At 38.7% G+C, this 20,473-nt stretch overlaps 1 protein-coding gene across 1 annotated transcript in view; it reads right to left on the reverse strand.

The window, feature by feature from the left end:
- Positions 1–208: 208 nt before the first annotated feature.
- Positions 209–20,473, reverse strand: part of LOC122079679 (arabinosyltransferase XEG113-like) — a gene marked incomplete at its 5' end in the record, with an annotated part of 26,805 nt that continues 6,540 nt past the window's right edge. The window contains 9 exons of the mRNA XM_042646352.1: positions 209–555; positions 858–944; positions 1,571–1,690; positions 1,792–1,890; positions 2,214–2,327; positions 2,703–2,756; positions 2,841–2,935; positions 14,855–14,990; positions 16,777–17,033. Of these exons, the coding sequence (XP_042502286.1) occupies positions 388–555; positions 858–944; positions 1,571–1,690; positions 1,792–1,890; positions 2,214–2,327; positions 2,703–2,756; positions 2,841–2,935; positions 14,855–14,990; positions 16,777–17,033 (1,130 nt within the window). The remainder of the gene's footprint in view (positions 556–857; positions 945–1,570; positions 1,691–1,791; positions 1,891–2,213; positions 2,328–2,702; positions 2,757–2,840; positions 2,936–14,854; positions 14,991–16,776; positions 17,034–20,473) is intronic.

The raw sequence follows: 20,473 nt of genomic DNA on the forward strand, positions 1-20,473 counted from the left end.
AGATTTCATTTTACTTCATTTTATATCTAAACAACAGGGTCCAATGAAATTATTTACATGCAATCACTTACACAACCCCTCTCTTTTTTTAATCAGATATCCTAAATACGTTCTTCCTGATCATCAGAGGATCAGAGAATCTTCTACCAAAAAAAAAAAAAAAAAAAAAGAGGATCACAAAACCAGAGAGAGAGAGAGAGAGAGATGATTGAAGAAATGTCAAAATTTTTGGGTACCGCTTGTCTTACAAAGGTACATCAGCAATTCTATCTCATGCCTAATTTTCAATGGCCTAAGGTATTAATATGGGTACAACTCGGATGAATCACAGACAGGAATCTCCTTTAGCTTATAAGAAGAGAATTACATGAAATTAAGAGTTGAAAATTACCAAGGCGGATGGTCATCTTCTGGAGTTTTTGGTGGGGCAGGTTTCCAGCCAGGCTTCTCATCCCAGTACATGTCATAATATATGTGTCCAGGAGTACGGTTTTCCACACAGCACCATATCCCCGTGTACCTTTTCACACGGTATCTGAACTTGTCCTCTCTTGTCTGGTCATCATATAATTGTAACACTTCACATCGTTAGACAAAATAATATATAACCAGCAAAGTTTTGCTGCAGAGCTCTATTTGTTTCCATGTAATTAAAATAAAGCAGGGAGAAACTTTATTTTACTGATTTGGCATAAAAATAGTGAGCCCACTGCAGAACTTTACATCTATTTTCACTTCCTTCCTCTGAAACAAACTCTATAGCTAGATATTTTACATCCTTCTTTTATTTATTTTACCCACTTTACATTGAATCAAATGGGGCCGACAGAGATTATCAGAAGGAAAAGCGAATTTACCTTGTCAGAAAAACCTTGGAAGGCATCTTGCATGGATGAGAATTGTATAACTTTGACATCCTTGAATGAGGAGAATACTGTTTTCAACTGTCAAAAATAAAATTACATGGTCACTTTTTTTAGTGAAATGAACACCTGAAGAGCAAAAAGCTTGGGAAAAATATTCAACAGAACCCTAGGTATAGATCTTTGTAAATAGAGAATATTCTCCAAAAATTAATATTTCACCTTCTGACGCAGTTTATGATTTAGATTTACTGACACGTGAATGTTTCTAGATCAACCATCTTTACCAGGATGCTCTGCTAATAGGGACTTCTAATAAATAAACAACCATCACGTGGGACAAATATCACACTTCAAAGGAAAAAATCTAAGTCAGAGTTATGCTGGCAGTGATTACAGCATATAAACAAGATACACAAGCTCCACCAAGGAACTTGCCTACATTGAAAAGAGATCTATATGAAATTTCTAAGAGTCCAACTTGTACAAGCTCTTAGAGCATGACAAGAAGTGAGGAAAAGTGGAGTAACAGAAGTCAGTGAATTTGATGTAGTGCTTTCCATGAAACACAATCTGGACAATTAGCACTACAAACAAATAAACATAAGTAAACAGATAAGCTAAACTGACATGAGCATATAGAGTTTATATGAATACACTAATCTTGTAACTGAAGTGGGACAATTTTTGCATAAATTAGATTTTACCAATTCTTCACTGCTATGCTTTGGAAATCTGAGAACTCCTGGTTGACTTGTCTCATTAGTTACATGACAACCTTGGCTTCCCTCTTGACAAAGCTGAACATCAAGCCATGACTCCTTGACCTGAAAGACAAAATCATAAGGAACTAATGAAAAGGCTTTCCCAATAAATCAAGAACCAAAAAATGGTGACTTCCTCTGCTTTTACGTGAGAGCCTAATTACCTGTTCGGGCAGTAAAGGATTGTCCAAAAAAGAATACTCTCTAAAATCAATCCGTGGGCCAAATTCCTCTTCTGGCAGATCTTTAAGCATGACATTCACCTGCATTGCAACATGTCTTCCTAAATCCTTAGTTCTCTCAAGTATCAAAGAATGATGCATGAGGCAAAGCAATTAGAACTAATATGGTCAACATGGAAGATAGAGAACATCAGAATGTTACAACAGAGAAAACATTGAACTATCAAGAGAGGGAGGCATTTCAAGAAGCTAGGAGTTTTCTGCACTTCTAACTTGCATGATCATGCATACTTTGATTTCAAAAAATATGAAGAAACATAAATTATGGGAATACATCAAAGAAATTACTAAATCACCTGAAACTAATTAAAAATCCTAATAATCAATTTCATAAACAGAAGTACCTCAAATACATGATCCAAAGGGCAGAGAAAAGGTTGCCTTGTCATAGTACCCGGCAGCACTCCAGGATGTGAAAACCATAGTCTATCCAACCTGCACCATAGTGGAGGCATCACCTAAAAATAAGAGAAGAAATATGAAAATATTAGAATATGGACAGATAGGGTTTAACTAAACACTAGAAATAATTCTATCTGCTTTTTCAATTAGATTGAGTATCAGAAGATTGCACAGGATTGAGTTATTTCATATTGCTACATTTAGGCTGGCTAAAAGAAAATGGCCTCTGGCTCTCATTCATATATTACATCATTCATGAAGGAAAATATAAAACAAAATACATCTCAAATTCTGCAAATGCAACAAAATTTTGGCAAGTGCAACCAAAATCCAAGAAAAATTTCTTTAATACCAACACATAGCAAAATAAATGGTTTAATATAAATATGTTCACAGAACAGACATCTATCTACAGAATATGCCATACCCACCAGTGTACGATTCAGCAAAGAAGAAATAGCAAGTGCAGTCCGTATTTGCTTTATCTGAACAAATACTTTCCAACATAAGTAATGAACCATAACATATATAATGAAACCAAAAAGTGTGCTACAACGCAGGTTCCATACTTGGTAATTAATGAGAGAAAAGTGTGATTCAACGTTGTGCTCTCCGTCAAGCAATAGGCTCTTCGGGATAGATGGTTTAAACGACAAGAAACCCCCTGCATAAGTTCCCTGAACATGTTAAATTTCCACCACCTTAGCATCTAAGAGACCACAAGCACAACAATCAAATACACGATGACAATTTTGCATACTTTAACAAGGTAAAGAGTAGCAAAAGAAAGATAGCATTCATAATTTCTATAGTAATGGCAATCACAATTTATAAACGCAATGTGAAGTTGAAAATAAGATTCAGAAAGGTGAAAAATAGGAATCGCTTAATTGCAAAGGAAGGAAAGGGGAAAAAAAGAGAATTCAGTCACTTTCATCATCTGGTCATCAAACTAACTTGACGTTGGGAATGGCAAGAAAGTTTGAGGATGATACAGGGTTCAGCAACATGGACATTTTCATTTCTCAAACATAAAAATTCATATCTAGTACACCTGACAAACTTTAATTTCTTAGAGAACAGAAATCCAATGGGTAATCTACTCCAGCTACCCCCATCAAAAAACCTTGAACCTGACCTTGATGTGGTTCACCAGACCCTAATGAATCCCCATGTGTACTCTACTTAATAATTGATTACCCAACAGAGTCCTTAAACTTTCTACAGATCTTTGTAGAATTTTAACTCCTGTTTGCTGTAACTTCACAAAGCCAATACACAACAATGAAGCATAAGGATTGAAACCAAATTGTGTGCTACAAGGCAGGTTGCATACGTGTAATTAATGAGAGAAAAGTGTGATTCAATGTGTGCTCTTCGTCAAGCAATAGGCTCTTCGGGATAGATGGTTTAAATGACAAGAAACTTCCTGCATAAGTTCCCTGAACGTGTTAAGTTTCCATCTAAGAGACCACGATCACAACAACCAAATACAGGATGACAATTTTGCATACTTTTAACATGGTAATAGGAGCAAAAGAAAGATGGCAGTCATAATTTCTACATTTATAGGTAATGGAGATCATATCATAATTTATAAATGTGAAGTTGAAAATAAGATTCTGAAAGATGAAAAATAGGAGTCGCTTAATTGCAAAGGGAGTAAAGAGGGGAAAAAAGAAAGAATCCAACCATCATCATCATCATTTGGTCATGAATCAAACTAAATTGGAAGTTGGGAATGGCAAGAAAGTTGGATGATACGGGGTTCAGCAACATGGACATTTTCATTTCTCAAATATAAAAATTCAATGGGATATCCAGTATACCTGGCAAATTTTAATTTCTTTGAGAACAGAAATCCAATGGGTAATCTAGCCAGCTACCCCATCAAAAACCTTGAACCTGATCTAGATGTGACCAAACCCTAATGAATCCCCATGTGGACTCCAATAAACAATAGATTAATCAACAGAGTCCTCAACTTAAACGTTCTACAGATAATTGTAGAATTTGAACTCCTGCTTGCTATAACTTTTTTTTTTTTTGGATGAATAAGAATTTTTTCTTTGGGCAAGTATGAAAATTTTTAATAACAGGGAGAAAAAGGGGGGGGGGGGATGTACAAGACACAAAGGCCAAAGTAGAGGATACATCCCAAGGGGGTGAGGGAGTTAAAATAGATAAGGAGAGGCCCAAGGAGACAACAATCAGCCTGTTCCTTGGAAAATCGGTAACCAGCCAGTGAGGGGTCACAACAAGTTTAGAGGTAACGTCAAAGTAGATGGGATTCCAAATCTGATCAAAATATCTGGATTTGGAAGTCCATCTACGCAGGTTGCATTCATCCAAATGTGAGAAATGGCTGCCCCGAAAGCAAACTTCCCAACAATGCCACAAATAGAGCTAGTGCCAAAGGTCATGTTGATCCATATCCATTCTCTCTCAAGGGTGAAGGGATTTCTCCTGGCCGGGCAGCATTTGGCAAGGACACACTTCCAGATGGAGGAGGTGAAGAGGCAATTGGAAAATAAATGGTTGGTATCTTCAATACCATTCCAGCACAAGCAACAAGGGGGGGGGGGGGCAGGGATATGGCAATGGATAAGAAATGCCTGGGTAGGAAGACAGCTGGAGAGAGCTCTCCAAACCATGAAGCTGTGTCGAAAGATGTGAGATTTGAACCAAACAGTCTTATGCCAAGGGATAGAGGGACTAGGAGAGCGGACAAGATTCCAAGGAAGAAGAGAATTTCCAAAGAGGGAAGGGGACCAAACAATTTTGTCCTCTCCACCATTAGGTAGAAGGTAGGGAGAGAGGACCAAAGGGCAGAAATGGCATAGGAGGATAGAGAAGGAGCCCAGGAGCCATTGTGAATGATTGAAGAGACTAAGGAGTCTGTAGCAAGACTTGAGGAGTAGGCTTCTCTAGGGCCTATTTTAAGGAAGAGGAACCCATTCGGGTGCCAGTTGTCAAGCCATAGGGAGGTTGAGGAACCGTCACCTATGTGAGAGCGAATGGCATCAGTGGCAATAGGTCTGGCAAGAATAATTTTGCACCAGACCTAGGAGGCATTTTGGCAAGACTCGAGGAGTAGGCTTCTCTAGGGCCTATTTTAAGGAAGAGGAGCCCATCCGGGTGCCAGTTGTCAAGCCATAGGGAAGTTGAGGAACCGTCACCTATACGAGAGTGAATGGCATCAGTGGCAATAGGTCTGGCAAGAAGAATTTTGCGCCAGACCCAAGAGGCATTCTAGGAGAGAGTGGCGATCCATATGGAATCTTTGGAAAGAATGGAAGAATAGACCCAAGAACCCAGATGCTTTTGTGCTTAAAGGCTAGCTTCCAAAAAAGCTTTAGAATGCTCTCTAGGTTGGCATCTTTGGTTCTTCTTATGCCAAGGCCTCCTTTAGATTTAGGATGAGAAACAGATGATCAGTGGATTGGATGGAGGAATTTAGCAGATCAGTACCTTTCCAGAAGGTGTAGAAGAGGGATTCAATTGTCTTGATGATTGATTTCGAAATTTGGAAGAGTCCCAACCAGTAAATGTAAGAAGATTGAAGGGCCAATCGGATGAGCTTCAGGCAACCCGCATAGGAAAGGAGCTTGCTTTTCCATAGTTGAAGCCTCTTATGGATTTGGCTTAGCAGAGGGGCGTAGTGGTGGGCTACCAGTCTGCCGGGAATCAAAGGGAGACTAAGATACTTAACAGGAAGGGATCCAAGAGAGAACTCCGTGAGCTGTAGGATGGTGGCTTTGGCGTGGTCAGATACCCCTGATAAGAAAATGTGGGATTTGAGGAGATTGATGCGAGGCCAGAGAGAGATTCAAAGAGATGAAGAGAGAACAAGATAGATTGGATTGAGGCCAGGTCAACTTTGGAGAAGATCATGAGATCATCAGCGAAGGCGAGATGAGCTACTTTCTATCAATATGTATGGTCTTGGACCATCAATAATGATTTTTCCTTAGAGTTCGGCCACTTGATCGATCCACTTACTTCTATTATGTCAATCTTAATCACTACTGTTGGAATTATGGTTCTTATTTATAGTGATAATTATGTCTCATGATCCAGGATATTTAATATTTTTTACTTATATGAGATTAGCTTGAGGGATTTGAATTTTGGGATAGAGGAAATGAGGAGATCATTGGTGCGGGATTGAATGGATCTGGAAAGAACCTCAAGGGCGAGGCAGATAAAGAAGGGGGATAGGGGGCAACCTTGGCGGATGTTGACAGAGGACACAAAATAACCAGTCGGAGAGCCATTTACGAGAATAGACAACTTGGCGGAGGAAATGCAGGAATAAATCCAATCAACGAACATTATGGGGAAGGTCATAGCAAGCAAGACTTCAGAGACAAGTTCCAAACGAATGGAGTCAAAAGCCTTATGGATTTCGATCTTGAGAATGACCACAGGAGAGTGGGATTTTCTATCAAACCCTCTCACAATCTCATAGCAGAGAATAATATTATCTGCAGTGCTTCTCTCAGAATTGAAGGTAAATTGATTAGCACTAACCAAGGAGTCAATGACAAGCTGGAGGCGGTTAGCAAGGATTTTGGGCTATGAATTTGTAGAGAATGTTGCAAAGGGAGATGGATCTGAAGTCAAACATGGAGGAGGCCCCTTCCTTCTTGGGGATGAGACAAAGAAAGGTTTTGCTGATGCTGTGGATCTGAGAGAGGTTGAGGAAAAAGCTTTTGATAGCTTTAGTAAGACCCTCCTTGATGATATCCCAGTAGGAGGAGAAGAAGCTTACTATAGGTGTTTTGATTAAGTCCTATCATGGAACCTTTACAGGTGCTAAATGCAAGGTGGGAAGGAGTGTCCCGGATGCTGGTATTGAGGCTGAGGCAATACGTGATGGAGTTTTGCTAGCAATAGCTTGCAGTTTCTTTACAGTGTTATGCTTTAGTGACTGCCAATCTGTCATTATGGATTTAAACTCTCTTCCATCCACGATTGGCTGGGAAATTAAATGTGTGGTTGATGATATTCTTTCCTTCTTAATAGGTTTTTCTTTTATTTTTTTTTCTTCCTCGTTCTGTAAATAGGAAAGCTCATATCCTGGCTTTAAGGGCATCTCGTTTGGGAATTTCCCGTGTTTGGTGGCTTTGACCACTGTGCTATCTTGTAACTCTTGACTCTTGTAGGAGTTTCTCTTCCTTTGATTTCGATTAATTAAATTTCTCAGTTTCTTCAAAAATAAGAAATAAATAAAAAAAAGGCCCTACCTTTGCATAAGGGGGGAGGCATGAGCCATTAAAATAGAGCGGGAAAGGCCCCAAACATCAACAATCAACCTATTTATGGGGTATTGGCACACAAGAAGGCCCTACAGCTAACTTGGCTCTGACATCAAAGAGGATGGCGTCCCAAATCTGCTAGAAGAATCCAGACTTAGAAATCCATCTTTTAAGGTTGCTCTCAAACCATATATTGTAGATAGCAGCTCCAAATGCAAGTCTTCTCACAGTATCACAACAACTCTTGTTGGTGAAGGTAGTGTCCACCAAACTCCAATCTCTATCAAAAAGCGAAAAATTTCTTCTTTGAGGCCAGAATTTTGAGAGAACGGTTTATAAACTGAGGAGAAAGGGGAAATCTAAGAATAGGTGATCCATATCTTCAGTAGCATTCCAGCAGATGCAGCAAAAAGGAAGAACTGGAATCTAGCGTTGAAGAAGGAAATACTATGTGGGAGGACAGCGAGAGAAAACCATTCAAACGTTGAAGTTGTGCCGAGGGATATGTTTCTTGAAAGAGACCAAATTGTGCCAAGCCTTGCCACGATCTCTACAAGTCTCAAGCCGACTTGGCACTGAAAAGACATAATAAGGAAGCAGACCAAGAAACAATATCACCCATAGTTGTCAAGGAGTCGACTAGGCTTCCAGGCACCTTGGTTGCCTTGGATGCTTGATCACCTTATTGGTGTTGCCTAGCATATAGGCCTCCTCTAATGCCTTGGGTAGCCTAAATGCTTTGACAACTATGATATCACCACTACCAGTGAGTCTTTGGGGGATACTGTGCGAAGTATTCGGTATGTCAATCAAGGAGGTGCCAGGAGGGGGCTAGCCATCAAGCCTGATGATGTCTGAAATCATGTCCATCCTGCCAAAACCTGGACTAAAAATAGCTCTCTCTCCAACAAGATGGAGAAGAACACCATGTGGGTGCCAATGGTCCAGACAAATCTTGTGAAGGTGCCATTGTCAACATGGACATGGGATTTTATAACCCATAGGCAAGAGGTTTGAGCTTCAAGATCTTCCTCTAGACCCAAGAGGAGTCGGAGGAAGAGGGACTAGTCATACGGAATCATTGCAGAGGGGATGACAGTTGAACCAGCCAACCCATATACTCTTCTGCTTAGAGCCAGCTTCCAGATCAGCTTGAGAATACCAACGTATTGACGTCTCTAATTCTTCCCAAACCAAGGCCCCCTTCATCTTTAGGGAGGCTGACAGAAGACCAACTGATCGGGTGAAGAAATCCGGGAGAATCATAGCCCTTCCAAAGAAAGGCACATATGAGAGACTCCAACTTCTTGATGATGAACTAGGAGCAGCCAAAAATGCTGGACCAGTAAATGGAAGAGGACTAAAGCACTAATCCAAAAATGACAGACCAGTAAATGTAAGAGGATTAAAGCACATATCAAATCAACTCAAGGCGACTAGCATAACATAGAAGCTTGTCCTTCCAAAGTTGGAGTCTATAACTTCACAAAGCCAATGAAAAATGTTTCTGTTCAAGACTTCTCACAATGCTTTTACTTCATACATTTTTTTAACAGATCTTTCACATCAATAACAGCTCCTTTAATTAAGAGAGAATGAGAGCGCTAAAAATGTGTGCCTAACCCACTTTTTAAACATAATTGGCATGCAGTAGCAATAATATACTTTCATATCTTTTGTATATGTCAAGATTATTTGGTTAAGGGACTCATTGAGCATAATGACCAACAATTAATCTCTAGCCTGCACATCAGCCTGTTAGGCGACCAGATTCCAGAGCAACTGGTTCAACCAGGGGTAAATCCATGTCATAAACTGAATAAGTAAAAATGGACTTGTGTTGGAGGCATTTAATAATTCATTCTCTGGAAACTCAGGTGTTCCTTGATTTGAGTCTCTAACAACCAAACTATATCTTTCCCTTAAAAGGAAATTAAATATATAATACTCAAACCAGGCAGGCTGGTAGATGTGTGAGATCAACCTATTTTGATATAAGCTGCTCACCCGTCTGGGCAGGGTGAGATATGATAACCATGGTTCAATTATTGATATGAAAATCATGATATTCACTCATTGGCCATAGAGTTTGTAAAGATCTGAGAATCAGAATCAAAGAAGAAGAAAGAAGAGAGACAAAGAGATTGGTTAACTTGGAAGTTACAATCATATGTATGGGACTATCCCCTTCATTCAATATATAGACTAGCTATTGCAAAATTATGACCCAAATAGGAAAGTAGAAGACATAATCAAAAAAAGGAAACTAACTAACATAGCTAACAACTATCATAAACCCAATAGGACAATAACAAAGATATATCAGATATAATCCCATGGTATGAAAGTCTATGTCACCCACAGACCTCCGACTGACACATGCTCTCATATACTCTAACACTCCCCCTTAAGTTGGAGTATACATATAGCAAAAGAAAGCTCCAGTTTGGCCCAACAAGAACTCCAACGAGCACAGAGAGAACTCCAATCAACCATTATAAAGTCATCAGCAACTCCAAAAGCAACGAAAGCCCTTCCAAAGAAGGCACTCCAATACCAACTAAAGCCCTTTCAAAGAAGGCACTTCAATACAAACGAAAGCCCTTCCCAAAGAATACACTCTCATATAATCTCAAAATAGAAGTGTAGCATCCAATAGCAACATTAAAAGACCTTCCCAAAGAAGGCACTCCAACAAAAACTGTAGCTCTCAATAGCTACAACAAAAGCACTCACGAGCCTCAAATATAGATCTTCCCCAGCAGATGTCTCACAGAAAATTCCACAAATAAATAGTAACATCTGGTCGTTAGGGACCAAGCAACCTTAGGTTGTTGAATATACCAACAACATCAAGTCGCTGAACATACCATCTTCAAAAGATTAAATAGGTGTTAAGGACATACATAAGCATAAATGTCTTCAAACGAAAAAGTCTTGAGCAAACAATAAATCAAATCAAGCAGATAATAATTTTTAGCATCCCCCTCATGTGTAGCAGTCATGGTTTCAAGTATCTCCGATACCGATACGATACCCTCTGATACGTATCTTAAATTTAGCTGACCAATACGATATACACCGATACGATACATGGAATTTTTAAAATCCTTTCGTATCGATATATATCCCACGATACATACCGATATGCATCAATACACCACCGATACACATCAATACAATACGATATGCACCGATACGACTCTATGGAAAATATAAAATCGAGGTGAAATGTATGTTTCGGTATGTATCGGTACGTATTGGTGAGTATCGGTAAGTGTGCTACGGTCATATAATGGCTAAGATGGGTAATTTTTCAGAAAAACACGATTTTTTAAAGGGTTTTTGTTCCAAATTTGCTGCCAGCAATATTTCTCTCTAACTAAAGTGGAAATCAAGGTTGAGAACAATGATTTTATATTTATAGGACAGCTACAAACCTTGAATTCTTCGTGCGATACCCTCAATTTAGTGTTTATGCATAATACATGTTATCAATAATTTTTTTTAACAAATTCTTTACGCAAAAGTGTTTAAAAAATGTTTCCTATCCATTTATGTGTGTATCTTTAACGTATCTTAGCGTATCTCTGATACGATACGATACCCTCCGATACGTATCTTAATTTTGGCCGACCGATACGGCAACTGATACAGATACCAATACTTTAATCCTTGGTAGCAGTACGCTAGGACAAATAATTTCCAACAACCACCATCATAAAGACTCCCATAACCAAGAGCACGACAATAAAATAATATTCAATCTCCCCATTCCGGTAGCAAATCTGAACAAATAACTCTAATTACCACGCATGCAAGTTCCAATTTTCCAAGCAAAAGTGAAAATTCCAAAATTGAGGTGATCTCAAGCCCACCAAAGCAATAATTCGGCACAAGGCAATTCTGTAATTACTTCATATAATCCCCAATTGATGTGGAACCCTGGGTCAAAATACTCAATTGGATTACGTATGAATCCACTTCAAACAACAGAACCCAATTAATCCAAAGTTGATAGCAATTCTAGGAAATATATCAAAATTCTCAATAGGGAGTGGTAGGTCCATTATTAAGTTGAACTCCCATTAAACCACAATCCAAGGCCAAAGGGTAATTTGGGAATGGAAAGTAAAATGAGAACAAGAAGAACTTAGTACTAATGGAAGGGGTATCTATGGGAACTCAAATAATAAAGGAAACTAAAAATAATAAAAAAGCCAAATTAGAAGAAGGTAACATGAGGACATCTTCTTCCTCACAAAGCCAATAGTCATGGCAACCATTACGAAAGAAACAAAACCAGGGAGACAGTGGTGGTAAACTAAAATAAGGAAACCCATCAACTTACGGAAACCTAATAGTGAGCAGGAGTAAGAGTAGCGGAAACCAAGCTTCTTCCTTCAACAACGATGGCAGAAAACCAGGGAAGAAAGGTGGCTGGTAACCAACAAATAGCAGAAATCGATAGGAACAAGTCAATTCTGTTTCAAAAATCAGCAAAAACTTTCAACATATGTTCGATTAGCAGCAAGCATACGATCGATCAAAGACCGGTATATCATCATCTATTGATGGCAGGACGATCATATACCATACGACGATAAAAATCCAATGAATCAGCAGTTGTCTTGAACCAACAGCAAAGCAATTGATAGCATCAATAGATCAGCTAAAAGAATCGGCTGATCAGCAATAAATTAGCAGAAATAATTGGCTCAGGACATATTCAGAAGTAGAAAACACAAACAAAACTTCAGCACAGATTTCTTCAACAGCAGTCTTGCAGCAGCTCATGGAAAGAATCAGTCGATCAACAACATCAACAATTGATTATCAGCAGCAGAAAACAAAGAACCAATCAACACCAGCGGCGAATAGCAGATACGCCAGATTTGAAACTGAAACCAGCAGCAATCAAAGCATTCATTGTTGCTTGAACCAGAGCAGATTCGAAGCAACAAAACCCAGACAACTCTCACACCAAACACGAACCAGAGCAGTAGGAACCGTGGACATACACGAACAAAATCAGACACGCTCTTCAGGTATGGTTTGCATCAAATCTTCATTGAAACCCTATTTCTTATTTTTCCAAGAACTAGATTTTCACCAGTAGCATGATACCTTGGAATGACTCTCAATCCAAATACTTGTTAAGGCTTTGATACCATGTAAAGATTTGAGAACCAGAACCAAAGAAGAAGAACCGTGTTTCATACGCCAGATTTGAAACTGAAACCAGCAGCAATCAAACCATTCATTGTCGCTTGAACCAGAGCAGATTCGAAGCAACAAAACCCGACAACTCTCACACCAAACACGAACTAGAGCAGTAGGAACCGTGGACATACACGAACAAAATCAGACATGCTCTTCAGGTATGCTTTGCATCAAATCTTCATTGAAACCCTAGTTCTTATTTTTCCAAGAACTAGATTTTCACCAGTAGCATGATACCTTAGAACGACTCTCAAACCAAATACTTGTTAAGGCTCTGATACCATGTAAAGATTTGAGAACCAGAACCAAAGAAGAAGAAAGAAAAGAGAAACAAAGAGATTGGTGTAACTTGAAAGTTACAATCATATGTATCGCACTATCCCCTTCATCAATATACAGACTAGCTGTTACAAACTCAATCCCAAATAGGAAAGTAAAAGACACAATCAAAAAAGGAACCTAACATAGCTAACAACTATCCTAAACCCAATAGGACACTAACAAAGATAAATCAAATATAATCCCACGATATGGAGGTCTATGGTCACTCATAGCCATCCAACCGACACATGCTCTCATATACTCTAACAGAGTTCAAATTATTCAAGCAAAGCATAATGATATCATAAGAGAGAAGGAACAATGGATTGTCCTTAACTTCTCACCACCATCTGGAATTTTCTTTTTCCTTTTTTCCGGTCTCCTTAAGGATCTGCTTGTTTCAAAGAAAAGTATTTTACAGGAAGTGTCTTAAAAGCTAAACAAATTGTGCATGCCAATGATTGGTGACATTTGTTTTGTATCAAAAAAATATTATTTTATATTTGCTTTATGCGGTAAAAATTCATAAGGGGGAAAAGCAGTGGAAATTTAACCCGTCTTAAAGAACCACTATTTCTACTTTGCCTTAAATACCACAATGTACTCCTACGAGGATCTATATTCTATTCATTGAGTAGAAAACATAATGTTCAAAGTTGAGGCGCAATCCTGAATTTATTTGGCCACTAGCATGATGGGATAATCTCCAGTTGTTCTTTACTGCATGGCTCAGTATGTTCAATATCCATATGCTGAAATCCCCATTTTTCAAGTCTCATTCTTCCAATTTACTCAATAATATGTGATATATTCTCACATATTTTTCCAAATCTGTATTCCTTATACTGAACCTGAAGAGAAATCAAGCATGCATCCATTGAACATTTCCTCAACTTCTTTATTCTTTTAGGCTTCATTTGTTGTAATTAATTTTTTTCCTGGAAAGTTAATTTGTAGCATTATTCTGCATATCTTTGTCGCGCCCCCCCCCCCTCTGCAGCTCCAATCCCCAGAAAAAAGGACACAACAAGGAAGCTTGTTCAGGCATGGTTGATTTTGGAAAAGAATCCAACCAGGTAGTTTACTCCATGGGTGACACTTTGATTGACCAAATCATCACCTTTTTTTTTTTTTGGGGGGGGGGTGGGGGAGGGTGTTGAGAGGGACTACATCCATAAAATTAAATTTGTAGTTGTTTTCTGAAATTTTGTATGGCATTTCAGTAAAATCAATTTTTTTTTTCTTTTTTCCATTCGCATTATCGAATCAGAAAAGAAAAGAAATCTAAAATCAAGTATTCAATATTATGGGCCGCACTTCACAGAAACTAAAAACTAATTTAGAGAATCATAAATCATTTAATACAGAATTGTTTCTGAATTTGTATATTGAAATATCAACAGGAAGTGAAAAGTTTTAGGAAATAATTTTTTAGATGGGTTTTCAGGGTTCTTTCCACCTTTTATATAAATGGTTTTTTGACAATGAAATGTCAAGAAAATTTTCCTTTAGGTGATGGAGCACAACATAATACTGAAAGGAAAATGATGTGATGGCCAGTAATAGATCAATGAACTAATATTTAGGAAGCACAAAACTACATCGAATGGCAACCAGTGACCTTTCTACAGAATATATTGTGAATTGAACTAATGGTTCATCTGTCTATGCACTGACCTAGAGATCTCAACTCAGAAAGACAAAAAAACCATTTTGTAAGAATGCAAAACTCAACAAGATGTATGACCCAAAAAAAAAAAAAAGGATAGAGTGTTGACCTGATGAATCATAATATTCTGGTTGGTCATAAAAAACCATGCCCTCCCGTAGTCGATGGCGCTTTCCTTCAGTACCAGCATACTGGAAGGTGGTATGCACCGCATATGGCTCCAGTCTAAGTTGTTGATGCATGGCCTGCCAGTGTAGATTAAGCACTTAGAGGTTATTTCATAAGCTTCGTTATTTGTCAGCGCCATAGTCGCCTAGGCGCCACCATGGCATCCAGCCTGTTTGTTTTGCGTCTAGGCAAGGCGCTAGTCTGGCACTTTTTATGCCTAATATTGCTGGTCTAGCACTTATTTATGCCAAACATAGTACAATTTTTATTCTTGTTATTTCATTTACTAAATATATTATTCATAAATAAGCAATTACCCCTTATATGAATCCACTAAAATCAAATTTCAAAAGGACAAAAATTCGTCCCCAGTCCAAGAACAAAAATTGGATTCCTGGTTGTAGGAGAGATTTTCAACTTTCAAATGTTGAGGTTTTTCTCAATTTTGAATATTGAGCGACCGAACGGTCCTTGGTCACGTGGCTACTATGTCAACACATAGGCCAATAGAAGGACAAGCAGAGGCATCAAACATGAGGCGGTTCGGGGGTAGTGCTATCTTTTCACACCTTGTTGTGTCTGGGCATAGGCAATGTGACTAGGGATTTTTTTTCCCATGAAATTTTCATAAATCTTATCCTGGTCAAACATTCCAAATGAAACAAAAGTGCAGTAAAATAACCTTTTTGTTTTGTTGTCCATAAGTTTATTTTCATTCATGAAATTTATCAGCACTCACACACTTTAAAATAAGTTTGACCAGAACATAACTTTATCATTACAACTTAGATTTAAGTAATCTTAGACTTATTGGAAAGTTGGTTTTGTGACACCCAAGAATACAAGTACCAAACCAACCTGGGAGATCGGTGAGGTGTCCCCCACTAAAAATACGGCAAGTATCAGGGTGTTTGGGAGATAGGTGAGGGTGTGCAAACTTTAGTCCCACATCATCTAGAGGGATAATACTGGGCTAGTTGATAACTTCTAGCCTCCTTAACCTGGTACAACACGTTTTAAAGCCTTGAGGTCAATGGGCCAAAGAGAACAATATTGTGCCAAGGTTAATGGGGTTAGAGCGTTACAAATGGTATCAGAGCAAACCCCGACCGTGTGTAGGGCCACAACAGGGACGTTGTGCAGAAAGAGGGAAGATTGTAACACCCAAGAATATGGCAAGTACCAAACCCGCCTAGGAGTTCAGTGAGGTGTCCCCACCACGAATACGACAAGTATCAAGGTATTTGGGAGATCCGTGAGGTTGTGCAAACTTTAGTTCCACATCGCCTAGGGGATATTACTAGGCTAGTTGATAATCTCTAGCCTCCTTAACATGGTACAACGCGTTTTAAAACCTTGAGGCCCATGGGCCAAGATGGCAATATTGTGCCAAGGTTAATAGAGCCGAGGCGTTATAGGTTTTGTGCTCTACCTAATACAAAGTCCTATGTAAAAATAAAATCATTTGACTAGTCAAACTTATTAGAGAATAAGAACAATTTTATAAATGTTGATTTTTTATGATTTAATGTTTTATAACTTGAGGTGGCTTAATGTTGATTTTTTATAACTTGATGTGGCATAATGCTGATTTGTTTATGATATAAAGCATATGTAGCATACTAAATAATGTTAGAAAAGAGGATAAATAAAAAAATAACACTTGGTCGCCTAGGCGGACGCTTAGTCGGCACTCCACCACCTTGTCGCCTTGACAACTATGGCCAGCACTGACCTCTTCCAAGACATTGTTGATATAGAAAGTAAAAGGAGTGAAGCAAATGAAGAGGACAGAACCGAGGAACTCTGATTTCCGTCAGATATTATCAAGCTAAGAAAGAGCCAAAAGCAACTGCTCCTTACCTGCACAAAGTATGTATGTCCACTGCAAAATATACTGGCTGGCAAAATTCCCAACTTAAGAATTCCATCATAAGCGTAAACAAGTCCACTTTCACCTCCTACAGCTGGTCCTAATTGTCTGTGCATAAGTTCGTTAAATCCATTCTGATCCCATATCTTTTCATCAGCTAGAAGTTTCTCTTTCCATTCTTTCACCAGTTTTTTCGTAGAATCTGTTGGCCGCCAGTGAAAAATTCCGATATTGTATGCGGCAGATGCTGTGGAAGGCCAGGAGAAGAAGAAAATTTGATTACTTGTACACACAAAGAAAAATCCCAGGTTTCAGAAAAATAAGATTATATCTAACAATTGAGTTAATTAGTTAGGAAGGGAGCAATTAGTTAGGAAGGGACCACCAACTGTGCAAGAACAGCTGGGATCAAAGAGCCCAGGACCAAAGAAGATGAAAAAATGTCTACATAGAAAGAGCTGCCACAAATACAAGGAAGACCAATGCACCCCTAGATTTGCAAGAGCAGCAACTATCAAGTGGGTCTACCCAGAAATCAATGGGAACAAGACGTGCAACTCATATGCAAAGTTTATGCTCTTCAGATGATATAAGAGAATCTCAGAGACCTGCCCTCATACTCCTGAACCACCTGATGAAAATTGATGATTGGTCTTCAACCATAGATGCCTATACCTCAAGACCAAAATGGAAGAGGAAAATCCTAAAGCCTTTATCCAAAATGGTGCCTAGTGGGTCAAAATAAATGCCTGTATCATCTCTGAACACAGCACCTAATCTCAGTGCCCCACTAGATTTCTAATTGAACTGCCATCAGTTTGACAATGCTTGCATCTAGAGGTCTCCACAAGGAAGAAATATTGAAGTTGACAGGATTATTGCAGAATCTTCTACCAGCTTCTACGGAGTCTGAGGAAATATCCCAGAATAAATTAATCATGATGGCCAGCTGCAACACCAATGACAGTCAATTTAGTTACCCTATAAATGAACTAGGTCATGAAATACCTGAGGTTCCGCCTCCTCAATCCTCCTATAAGTCCATAGCATCAGTAAACCAGAATGGTTAGGCTAAGGCCTACTTTGAGTTCAGTTGAGTTGTATCTTCTACAACCCACAGTACCACCACAAACATGTAGATGACAAGGTTTTGCACCCTTTATCCAAACAAAATAAGATATGTATCAATTTAATAAGAACTTTGTGCAACAGGACCAAAAAACATTACTCCTGAGTTTTGGCATTAACAAGCTAAAATTTTAATGATTATACCATGTACACCCTAGTACTTCAGAATCCAACCAAAATATTGTAGCATTTGAATTACTGAATACTATGAAAAACCAGGCCACAACATGTCTGACAATGGAACTCTTTGTTGTTTCTTTGTACTCTTACGCTTCTATCAATAAAGCTTTCATCCGTTATCTATAGAAAACAAATACGCAAAACTAATTCAGCACTTCTCAACAACCTGATGCAGGAGAATCTTAACTGCAAAGTTGTTGACTTAATATTTTTAGTAAAGTTGTTTTACCAATTTCAGAAAAAAATTTATTTACTATTTACAGTATTTACACAGCCAGAAAAATATTATGTATAGAAAGCATTATTTTCCTAATAAAGTTTATATTTTTATTCATATTGAGTGTCAAAACGTTTGGGGCCTACAAGTATTATGTAATTTCGTTTCTTTTCCTTTCCAAAGTTAGACAGCCTAGTTATGCCCATATAAATCCATGTAATTCAACTAGTTCAAACTTAAATTCAGTTTATGGTATAGGAATTCCCTAACAAAGTTCATTTTAAACAGTATTCTGTCTTTTTCTCTTTCTTCCGCAACTCTCGAGATACCCAGAAACGAGTTCTCTTCTCTTTTTGTTAACTCTCTGTTTTTTTAAAAACTCTATTTTTCAAAGCTGGCTTGGTTTTGGGATCAGTGCGTATCTGTCCTACATGGACCTAGGTACCATCAGTAAACTTTTACATTTGAAATTTCCGGAGCCTTAACGCTTGTGTAGTTGTGTTACTTAAGATACCACCAGCACACTGTGATTACAACATCCATTGGTTTACAACATTGTCATATAGCTGTTTACAGAAAGTAAGAGAATCCCCCTAATGCCCAAGGAAAAGTGCTAATTAAGGTAACCACAAAAAGGGTTTCCATATGGGATGAAAAGCATGGCCTTGTAACAAAACCAAGTCTAATGGAAATATGTGATGTAGCATTTACCTAGAAAAAAAGTTCAGTAGTGTGTCATGTGTAGTTCAGAAGAATAAGAAGGCCAGCAGCAAATGAGGCCATTGGACTGGACCAAGAATGGACCAATATGTTTAATTTTGAATGTCCAATGGTTTAAATGGGCCCTGGGCTTAGTATTTTGGGTTTTCTACTTTAACAAGCCAGTTATAAAAGTCCAAATATTAGGAATTTAAGGCCTATACGAGATTAACATTAGTTTCTATTTTAGTAAGTTGTATTCTTTATTTTAGTATTGTTTCCAAAATACTGGACAGAAGTCCTACATTCAAGCTCTAGTTTCTATTTTGAAAAAGACTTAAATTCTTAGGGAACTCCCTATCATACATAGGAGGTTTCCTATTTTCCAATTCATTGAAGTAATAAATAAAGAGTAAGGGATCACACTACCCCCAACGATTTGAATAATTTGTTAAACTTATGCCTGCTGATTTGTGAGATTCAGAACTCCTTCAATGTGAGATACAATGAAGCCCTTGGTGGGATGCCAAGTTGGACTATGGAGATGTAATCAAGCTCTAGGTGGGAAGCCTAGTTCATGTCTGATGCAGGTGCACAACATTGGACCGATCCAAACCTGTATGAGTACCCAGACAGAGATGAACCAGATCCATATTTGAGTCATGGGTCCAGTAGGATTATAGTAGTTTATTTCATTTAGGACTAATATCTTTTTTTATTTATTCTATTTATTTTAGGAAGTTAAGTAGACAGGACTTAGAATAGAAGTAGAGACAGTTTACTTGTTTCCTAATTTGAGTTTATTCCTTGGTAGAGTAGGTTTCTATTTGGTTTCTATTGTATAAGTATGTAGCCGATGGACATTGGACAGATTGAAGATGAAATGAGTTCGGTATTGAGTGGTGCCCGCATGGGTTGGCAGCCTTGGCTGTGTGTGCGATTTCTTCCCCACACCCCCCTTCTTGTGCGACTCCTCTCCCTGCAACTCAGAATTCATCTTAGGGTTCTTCTGTTCCCCTACCAGCCCTCCATCAATGTCCTTTTCTTATATGTTCAGTTTGTCTCGAATTCTTGACCCGTTTTGAAGATTGACCCGATCCGACATATTTTGGTGGTGACCCGAATGGGAAATTTTCTGAGATCTGTGATGGAAGCAGAGGGCTTGGGCCGATAGGCCCAAGCCCGGAGCCCATCACTGATCTCGTATGGGGGTGCGGGGGCTACGCCCCCGCGGTATGGTTCGACCGGATCAACCGCGATCCGATGGGTCGAACCGCTATTTGGAGTATATATATAATGTACTGTTGCTTGTTGAGAGTCATTGTATTCTAGGGTTTTCACGAAGCTAGGGTTTCAGGGCGAGTTCTTCCTCGCCGCTGCTAGGGTGTAATCCTTCTTCTGCATAGTGAATCATCTTCTTCTTCGCCCGAGGACGTAGCACACCACCCTGGTGTGTGAACCTC

The sequence above is a fragment of the Macadamia integrifolia genome, chromosome 5 (genome assembly GCF_013358625.1).
Source record: "Macadamia integrifolia cultivar HAES 741 chromosome 5, SCU_Mint_v3, whole genome shotgun sequence".
Taxonomy (NCBI): domain Eukaryota; kingdom Viridiplantae; phylum Streptophyta; class Magnoliopsida; order Proteales; family Proteaceae; genus Macadamia; species Macadamia integrifolia.